The following is a 10,257-nucleotide window of genomic DNA, read 5'->3' on the forward strand; positions in this document are numbered from 1 at the left end:
GCTTTGGTTTAGGGCTACCATGAAATATTGCAGAACCAGATTTGTTCAGAGGGTCCTTTAACCCAAGAGATGAAGATGGTTTCTAGTGTTTTGCATCAGTGTGGGTCAAGGGTAAAATGCCAAGTCACAGTCTCTTCCAGATGAGGCTGAGGTGGACCACCGGCCTGGCCCCTCCACAGCTTTTCCTTTCCTTCATAGCTTGTGCTGTTCGTGAATGGTCTAAACACCAACACACCCTCTTCTGTTTTCTTCTTTCAGAGAGTGGGTTAACCGAGCTCCGTCCATTCATTTCCTGAGAGTGTTAATTTGCCTGAGGCTGCTAATGAGAGATCCATGTTATCAGGTTAGTTGGAAAAAGTAAGACTGCTCTTCTTTACTTGTAACGAAAAATAAAATAATCAAATGAAAAACCCAGTGGGCTTTTCTTCGAGATGGAGTATGTTAATGTCTCCTTCACGAGTCAAAACCTTCCAGAGGTGGTACACAGCTCACTTGCTGTTTGAAAAGATGAGCAAGAAGTGTTTTTCAGGCTGGTACATCTGCATATTTATACTTAATCTGTCAGGTTCAGTGCCTGAGTTCTGGTCTCTGTGTTCAGTGCTACCAAACCTTTGAAGCCAATGCGAGTTCAAGGAGGAGCACGGTAGTCTACACCCTGAAGCATGTTTAGGCCGTGATGCTCACTAGGACAAAGTCATCAGTCACAAGAGGGAAGCTCACCATGTGACTCCAGAGATACCCATGGGACAGCAGGGCTGTAGCCTGTTAGCTGCCAAGATCCTATGGCTTCTCAGCTCTCAGCTGGTAACTCTGAGCCCAGGGGGCATAGGTCCTCCCTTCTGTTGGTCTCGGGGGAGGGACCCCTTTTTATCACTAGTTACTTGGATGTGTTGCCCTTGCTTTACAGCCTCTTGCCTTTTACTGTGCACAGGGATCAGCATGGTTCTCATAGCTATAGATTCTTGTTTGCTAGGTGGAAAATGAGGTTCCTGATTCTACCTTTCTTTTTAAAGATTCATTTCTATTTATGTGCCTGTGCCTGTGCCTGTTCTAATTATGTGTTATATGTCTTCCTGTGCCCACTAGAAGGCTAGACGAAGGTGCTTGGATCTCTGGAACTGAAACTGCAGGTGGTTGTGAGCCACTTTGATGTGGGCGCTGGGAACCAAGCCTGGGTCTTCTGCAAGAGCTGAAAGTGCTCTAAACCACTGAGCCCTCTCTCCAGCCCAGCTCTGCATTTCCAATACAATTCCAGGAAATGTCGAGGCTGCTCGGCCCTACAGTAGGGCCATAGTTTGCCTTGAATAAGGGCTTAGTGCTTTCGCAGTGAGACTTTAAAGAATGGCCTACCCAAGGAATCTGTCTCAAAGCTTGCTAGCCTGGTTTGGAGGCAGGGAGGGAGCTGCAGAGTGCTGCTGTTTTCCAAGTTGACTGTTTCTCAAGTACCTAGAGGTGTTTCTGGCCAGTAGGTCTGTGGGCAGACAAGGACAGCACCAGTTCCTCAGTAATGGGGAGTCTGCTGGCTGGGCTGACACACGGTGAGAGGCCTCATGGCTGCTTCTGTTCAATTGTGTTAATATTTCAAGCATGCCTTCTATTTGTATAGACTGGTTTTCTTTTTTTTTTTTTTTGTTCCAAAAGATTTTGTTTTATGCTGAGCCCTTCCAAACTCCTGGGGAGTTCACACCACCCCGGTTCTTATGGTAGACTGAGTTTCATTGGTAGATTCTTACTCAAGCCAGAATCTTTGCTTTCATTGCCCCAAACATCAACTTGGCCAAACTTAGCACTAAAACAAAACGTGCTTCCTCTTCCCTGTAGTTTTCTGGGGCTCTTGGTCACTGCAGATCTTCTGTTGGGAGGCTCCACACCTTTCCTTACACACATTCTAAACCAGCTTTGTGTTGTTGCTGCCACTGTGACCCTGAGCATGTGCTGGTGGGGCAATCTCCAAAGGGTGTTCTGTCCTGCTGGTCCAGGGTCCCGTTAGTTACGATGTGGAACTGGGTCTACCATGCTTTTCAGAGTCGCCTTCTGCTAAGCTGTGTGAGTTGTGTATGTAAGGGGAAGCATGTGTGTGGCTTTTCCTGCCAGGTCCAGGGTGTACTGACTGCTCCCCTTCATCAATGCTAGCCCCAGTTTTCCTCTTTGATAAATCTTAGTTCGGATGAAAACACTGGATGCAGAATATTAAAGAGTATTCAAGGAGGAACAGCCTGTTCTCAGGCTCACAAGACATCAGCAAAAGATGATCCCTTTTTTGCTGAGAAAATTGGTGACAATGTCTCTGCTTTTAGCGTTTGGCCTTTTGTTTATGTTATCTTTGATTGATTGGCAGAAGGTATATTACACTCCTCTTTAAAGCAAAGAACGCAGTGGCTACTTTACGGTATTGTGATCCATACTATGCTAGCGTCCCTGGCTGACAGTCTTTCCATAGAAGGGGATTCTCCCTGAGCCTCTGCCCCCGGCTGGCCTCCTGAACAGAAGAGCGTGTGCTCTGCCAGTTGCGTAATGCTTTGAGTTGCCAAGAATTCTTGGCTAAAGTCACAAGGCCATGCCGGGGATTACTACCACGGACTCGGGCAAATGTCAGCGAGCCTTTACCATCATTGCACTTTGCCCTTCTCTTGGCAAGTCAGTATGAGGGTCCAGAGCGCAGCTGTAAGCCAGCTCCACTCTTCATGCCCGGTCCTCCTGCCTGTGTCCTCAGAACACCACATCATGAGTTTTACAGAGGCCACGCTGGTGGGAACATCCTTCTCTCCTCTTTGTTATTTGAAATATTTGGATTATTGTGCAGCTGTCCTTCCTTCTTTCAGAAGTAATGTCCCTTCTGCTGTCCAGGTTTTATTTCTCTTCCAGATATCCTCTTTCTTATGCTACCTTTCCTTCTGTTTCCCTCTATAAAAATAGCTTTTTTATTTTGCTTTCATTCATTTTTTTCCTTGCTTTTTTTTTTCCTGAATCAGAATTTTACTATTTAGGCCAGACTGGCCTCTAATTCAGAATCCTCCTGCCCGAAGTTCTGGAACACTGGGCTTAGAGTCAAAGCCTCCCGTTCTTGGTCTAGGTCTCCTCACATTTATGATTGTACTTTCTCTTTTCAATTTTTAAAAATTTCATTTCTATGGATTTGCTGTGTATGTGGTGGGACTTCCTTAGCAGAACACATATGGTCGTCAGTTGACAGCCTACGAGAAGGGTTTCTCTCCATCCACCATGTGAGTCTTGGGGATGGAGCGCAGGTCGGCAGGGGTGGCAGCAGGTACCGCATCTTGCCAGTACCACACCTTCATGTCTTAAAGCATCAGTCTCGCTACCCAGTCTGCTTGCTTCTGTCATGTCTATACACTGCAGAGCTCACACACTGAACTTAATGTACAGGTTTTGCATTGGAAGACAGTTAGCCAGCCAGCCATGCGCTGCCAGGCCCCCTTTATAGACTTGGCTGCTAACATTCTGAGGCTAAGGTAAATGTTTAATGGAGCCTTCTACCACGGCAAAGGGAGGAAAGGTCAGAGAAGTCACTTTAAAAGATATAGTGACTTGGGATTATTTGTGATTCGAGGATTTAAGTCAGATTGTAAGGCGGGGTGGAGTCCCCCACAGGATAAGTGTTCACCTAAACTAATCATAGGGATCTCTAACATTGCTTGTCAGAGGAGAGAGCAGAACTTAAGGGCCTCCAAGCTGTAGCTGCATTAGAAATGAAGATAAAAAGGTGGCGATAGGAGGGGCTCTTCTGATGTTTCTTGACCACTGGGTTGGAGGGGACAACAGCACCACATTGTCTTGTGACTCATGTTCCGAAGAGCCCGTCCTCTTACCCGGCACCCCAGTGCCATTTACCCCATCCTATTTTTAAATTTTGGCTTCTCCAAAATGTTCTCTTCCTCGTTGCCATTGTAGCCTGCAGCGCTGAAGCTTGAGGTTTCCTGTCCATCTATCATTTGCTGCTGCTGCTTCTTCTGGTCCACGATTTCATATTTTTAGCTTTGGGCATTTCCCAAGTCTAACTTCCTTCCTTCTTTCCTTCCTTCCTTTCTTCCTTCCTTTTTTAATGGTAGAAAGAAGTACAGAGCATGGGGAATGGGAGGCAGGCTGCAGTTATGACTGAATATCTTTGTTTGTTTGTTTTTATGTTTTTTAAATCTCAACGAACACAATTTTACATTCATTAACAATTTATCTTAACCGTGAAATGACAAATGCGAAATATTCTGTGTTTATGTTAGAATGTGGAACTTGAAACAATAATAAATCATACAACTTAGTAATGGAGTCCCGTGTAAAATATGTACCTCCTGTCCTCTAATATGCTCTATTGCCTCTATTTTATCAGGAAATACTCCATAAATTGGGTGGGATTGAAGACCTAGCTCAGGTAAGACTGCCTCTGTGGTAGCTGGTTTTACGTCTACATTCTGGGGTAAGTTCTGAGCAGTATTAAATATTAAATACCACACTGGCCTTAGGCCAGCCTGAGTGGTAGCTGAGGGATGAGGATGCCTCCCCAGCTTGTCTTCCTAAGAAACGAAGGGGATTTGCTTGTCCTGGCTCAACTCATGAGCTGCTAATGCTCAAAGCAGCCACCAAACACATGGCTTGTGTCAGCTGCCTGCCAGGCAGAAGCAGGTGGGGTGGATAACTGTGGCCCTAAGACATGACACTTTCAGGTGGGGAGCAACGGAAAAGACCTTGTTCTTGTTAATTGGCCTCGTTTACCCAGTCTGTTGAAATTTTTTTTAAAAAAAAAGGTGCTGTAAAAGGTTACATTTTTTAAATTTGTAGCATTTTTAAATAAACTGAAAAAGCTTTCAGAATCAAATGTCTTTAGTTAGTGATGACAGGAAAGACCGTCATCGTCATGATGTGCATCGCCTGTCCAGCTCACTCACCACATGAGGAAGCATAAAACCATGATATTTTTCCCACATAAAATATCTGTTCTTCATTAAGTCATCCTAAGTTGATGATAATGTAGGGAACGATCCTGATTTTAGGGTTTTTTTTTTTTTGGCATGGAAAAGAATATTATAGCAAGCTGTATTTATTAGCCTCCTGTCTTACCGTATCTTAAATGATGTTATGAGGAATGAGAGACAGGGGACTGTATGTGCTGATCCATTAGCTACACAGCAACTTGTGGCTTATAAAGAGAACAGAACACTTCCTGGGCATGTGATTGTTGGAACGGCCCGGTCTCACAAAACCTACGGTAAGACAGGTGATATTTATTTATTTATCTTTATTTTATTTTTTATATTTTTGGGCTAAGAAAGCTAGGCCAGCATCCCACCAAACTTCCTCCAAGCCTTTATGTTTATTTATTTACTTTTTTAACTTTGGGGATGGATCTCACTATGAAGCCCAGGCTGCTTCAAGCTGGCAGTCTTCTTACCCCGCCCCCTCTAGCAACTAAGTAGCAAGTATATACATACACACCCTGCTATTTCTTCTTTGGCTTGCTTATCCTTATACGAGCAATAATGTCACCATGTAGCCCAGGCTGAACTAGAACTCCTGAACCATCTGCTTCAGCCTCTTGAATGTTGAGATTACAGACAGACATGTATTACCATCCCAGCACACAAGTGGTTTCCCATGACCTCATACCCTGGACAGCTCCTTTTGAGTGATCCATAGGTCAACCCTAATGGAAATGCTATGGTTGAAAGATGACCCCCCTTCCCCCAACACACACACACACACACACACACACACACACACACACACACACACTCTTGTGTTGATGCTGGATGCCCAACCGATAGTGCTATGTGGGGGGTTAGTGGAGACCTTGAGAGGCAGGGACTAGTTGGAAGAACTAGGCCCCTGGCCTGCCATGGAAAGCTGCCTGCCTCTGCCCCCTTCCTGTCCTTCTCTTTGCTGCCATGCATTGAGTTCTTTCCTGTCTTTCCTCCTTCACGTTGTTTCTCTTGGCGTCTGTCACAGCTATGAAAACTGAGCATGGTCCAATTAACATTAAATCCTGGGAAGGTGATCCAGGCTCAGTTTTTAAAAAGAAGTTTCATTGTAGATTGACAGCACTGACATGAACTTCTGTGTGTTGTAAAGGATCTCATTACTTATTTGTCACTCCTGATCTTGTGTTCCTTGTGGTTCTTTGAGCCTATTTCTTAGTTAATGACAGTAAGGAATGATCAGACATCTTACTTAATTCCTGTTACTAAGTTTTGTATGCATACTGGTTAAATGGAATTGGGGATATTATAAAATATTAATATATGATATAGTATGTTGTAAACATTTTCTGCGAGGTATCAGATATCGTACTTAATTCCTAAGTTTTGTTTGTATACTGGTTAAATGCAATTTGGGATATCATAAAATACTAATATATAATATAGTATTTCATAAACATTTACTGCCAGGAAAACCAAGAAATCAAATTATCACGTATACCTTACAGAAATCATACCATGAACTTACTCAATTACAATTTTGGATTTTGAGGGATTTTTAGAATTTCTTCAATGTTTTGGGTGTTCGGGGAAAAATTATGAAACACTAAACCCAGTATCCTGCCCTTGAGTGCACAGGGCCCGGTAGTGAGCAGTAGTTGGTGACCTTCTTGCGCCACCTGGGGCTCATCTGAAGTCCTGCACTCTGTGTCTTGCATCCTTTTGGTGCCAGCCCCCTGACTGGCTTGTTGGGTTGGTCTTTTGAACAGTACATGGAGATTGTGGCCAACGAGTACCTGGGCTACGCGGAGGAGCAGCATTGTGTGGACAAGCTGGTCAACATGACGTGTAAGCACTGTTGTCGGGGGCACAGCTAATTCTGTGGGCTTGCTGGGACCGGAGTGTGTGTTGGCAGCAGGAGAGAGGACACCTGCTGTTCTTACTGGTGTTTCATTCCCATGGTGTGTGTGTGTTTGTGCCAGCGGATGGATTCAGCAGCATAGGTCCCCATGTCTTCCTGTGGCAGCTCCTCCTTTGGCAAGCATTACCTGTTTCAGGAAAGAAGTCTTTCATACAAGCAACATCTGGAGAGGAGTTCTACCTTTCAATTTCTGTGAAAATGTCAGACTTCAGGGTTTTTTTTTCTGCCCCTAAAGTTTGGGTAATAATTATACCTATCTCAGAGCATCTGAACTATCCAGAGCCTGAAAAAGAAAACAAACTGAGAACCTCACCTGACCTGGGTGTGAGGCATCTTAGTCATTCACCTGGCTTCCTAGAGACGCTTGATCAGTTTCTCTTCCCACCTCGCCCCCTCCTTCCCCTCCACACCCACCCCTTTACCTTGCTGTCCCTGCATCCCCACCTCCCCCTTTCCTCTCTCTCCCCTCTCTTTCAGTCTCTTTAGGTGGGGCAGGTCACAGGCTTCCTGCTGCTCAGGGTGCCAGCTCGAGCCCTTTGTCTTTATGCAGACAAACTGGTTTCCTGTACTTGCCGGCTGGGTACACACTGGCTCTCATGTGTAGGGGAGATGCCAGGCCCGGGAAGTTACTATGAAGGCAGCTCTCCAGTACAGGAACTTCCCAGGTTTTGTGTCCTGACTGCCCTCCATTCTCTTTGTGATTTGGGTGGTTTATGAGCAGGGTCTACTAAGTCCATACCTTAAGTTTTTAAAAGGGTTCAGAAGTCTCTTAAACTTTACATACAAGGGGAGTTTTCTTTTGTGATATATTTTTTTTTTTTTGGTTTTTCGAGACAGGGTTTCTCCGTAGCTTTTGGTTCCTGTCCTGGAACTAGCTCTTGTAGTCCAGGCTGGCCTCGAACTCACAGAGATCCACCTGCCTCTGCCTCCCGAGTGCTGGGATTAAAGGCGTGCGCCACCACCGCCCGGCTCTTTTGTGATATTTTCATATTTATAATGCTAGTTGGACTTAATGGCAGTTGCTAGAGATGAAACATCCAGTCCTCTGTTGTTCCTTTTGTGGGTCTGCGCTTCCATTTTTCCTTTCTCTGCCTCTCCGAGGTTTCATGACCGCTGCCTCTTTTAATCTCTGGGTCTCCCTTTGAGTCAGTTCTTTCTTTAACAGATATTTTCCAGAAGCTCGCTGCTGTGAAAGAGCAAAGAGAATGGGTCACTGCCAGCGGAGCCCACAAGGTGAGTGGGCCCCAAAGAGCTAGTTCGTGAGTCCACATGGCCTGTGGCATCACTGTACATACCCAAGTCTCAAGCCCCATGGCCAAGATGCGCATCCTTATAGGTCATAACCTGTTCACCCAGCCTAAAATGATGATACGAACATAAGGAATAAATAACTCGCTCAGGGTATGAAGGTTCTGTTTTTCAGTTCCATTTAATGCCAACTGAGTGCATTACTTTAATGTTGTAAACAGAATGGAGTTTCTGTTGATTATTTGCAAATAAACAACGAAAGCCATCAAATAAAAGACATATGTTTACATAAAAACAAAGCCCACCTGTCTTGTAGGGTTTTATTAGTTAGAACTATATGGAATCCCTGTTGTCTGTAAGCCAGAGATAATTGAATATAGCAGTTTCATGTGATATAGACTCACAAGGTGGTGTAGTGTTATAAACATATGGGTCAGGTGTTTGTTTCAAAGGACAAGAGATTGGCTCAGAGGAAGAGCATTTGCTCAGTAAGCCTGGGGTCCTGAGCTCTGCATTCCCAGCAGCAGCACACACATGTACGCATGCACGCACACATGCACATGTGCACCTTAAAATAAATGGGTGCAGGTTTAATTGTAACAGACTATGTTTATTCCACTATTTAGCAGGCAGCTGTGCAGAGCAGATCTCAGCAACCTGTTGAGTCTCCCCATCCAGGAAGCCACTGTGCACATCAGAGCATGGTCTTCTAGAATCTGTTAATGTGCACTACTTATGGTCTGCAGGGCGGGGAGGGATTTAGGTGACACAGAGCAGTTTTTACTTCAACAGGCAGTGATTTCACTGATGTTGCTTAAGATCTGACAAAAAAAAAAATAACATGAAGTTATTACTTTGGCTCAGCAAATACTTTGAAAGTTATGTTTCTGGGATAGAAGTTTGGGAAACACATCAGGCGATAGTGGGGATGAGGAAGGACTTGGAAAAAGACCATACCTTTAATGGAAGGACACATGACAGAAGCAAAACTCCATTCCTTCAGTCATGGCGCAGACTGCAGCTCTGATGGGAGCATGCTTGGCTAGAACGTTTGGAGGGATGGGGGTCTGTGCTCTGAAAACTCAAGCGGAGGAGAGTTTCCACCAGTGAGGATTCAGGGAATGCACTATTCTAAGGAAAGCCGAGAGGTATTAAACAAGCTAATCCTAGTTATGAAAAAGTTGTTTTACGGTGATTCTCAACCTGTGGGTCCCAACCCCCTTTGGGGGAGGGTCAGATAACTCTTTCACAGGGGTCGAATATCAGATAGCTTGCCTATCAGATATTTACAGCACGATTCATAATAGAAACAAAATTACAGTTATGGAATAGCAATGAAATAATCTTATGATTGGGGTTACCACCACATGAGGGGCCATATTAAAGGGTCACAGCAGTAGGAAGGTTGAGAATCACTGGTTTATGAAGACATTCAATACCACTTTAATGTGTAACATTAGGAAGAAAACAAACAAGTTATTATAAAATCACATATGCATTTTCTACCTATATTAATTAATAAAGAAAAGAATCCTGGAAAAATAGCAAAAGGTCAGTGCCCGTGATCTTTGCGAACAGTGCACCTTTCAAGCTCCTGGGACCGTAGTAATTGTGTTTTCTCTTCCTTTTCAGACGCTAGTGAATTTACTCGGTGCCCGAGACACTAATGTCCTGTTGGGTACTCTTCTGGCATTGGCTAGCTTAGCAGAGAGGTAAGTGCATCTCAGGGCAGTCCTTAGTGTAGCTGCAGCAGGGGCAGAGCTGGGAGAGACGAAAACACACAGACGGATCTGTTGCCTGCTCCGTTACAGTCCGGAGTGGGTGGCACATGGGAGACTGCATATAGCGAGGAGTCGCCTGGTTAGAAAGCACACATTGAAATGGAAGTTAGGAAGGAAGGTTTCCTTTGCTGACCTGCTGCGGGGCATCACACTTGCTCTCAGGCTCCATCTGCTGTTTGAGGGGACATGGTTGATGGCTGCCCTTCCTTTGGCCTTTAGAATAACCACATTCCTATGCCAGTTTAATCTCCCAGACCTTCCTTTTTCTCACCTCTACATCCCCTGTAATATATAGGACATTTTCTTTTCATTTATTTATTTATTTATTTATTTATTTATTTATTTATTTATTTAAGATCTCCATCTCTTCCCCGCCACC

The 10,257-nt window shown here is 44.5% G+C and overlaps 1 protein-coding gene across 1 annotated transcript in view; it reads left to right on the top strand.

Moving 5' to 3' along the window:
* The window catches only part of Nek10 (NIMA related kinase 10), a 184,255-nt gene that overhangs the window by 29,810 nt on the left and 144,188 nt on the right, over positions 1-10,257 (top strand). The window contains exons 6-10 of the mRNA XM_013346817.2: positions 259-343; positions 4,346-4,387; positions 6,698-6,776; positions 8,015-8,082; positions 9,730-9,809. Of these exons, the coding sequence (XP_013202271.1) occupies positions 259-343; positions 4,346-4,387; positions 6,698-6,776; positions 8,015-8,082; positions 9,730-9,809 (354 nt within the window). The remainder of the gene's footprint in view (positions 1-258; positions 344-4,345; positions 4,388-6,697; positions 6,777-8,014; positions 8,083-9,729; positions 9,810-10,257) is intronic.

Source organism: Microtus ochrogaster, chromosome 6 (assembly GCF_000317375.1).
Source record: "Microtus ochrogaster isolate Prairie Vole_2 chromosome 6, MicOch1.0, whole genome shotgun sequence".
NCBI classification, from domain to species: domain Eukaryota; kingdom Metazoa; phylum Chordata; class Mammalia; order Rodentia; family Cricetidae; genus Microtus; species Microtus ochrogaster.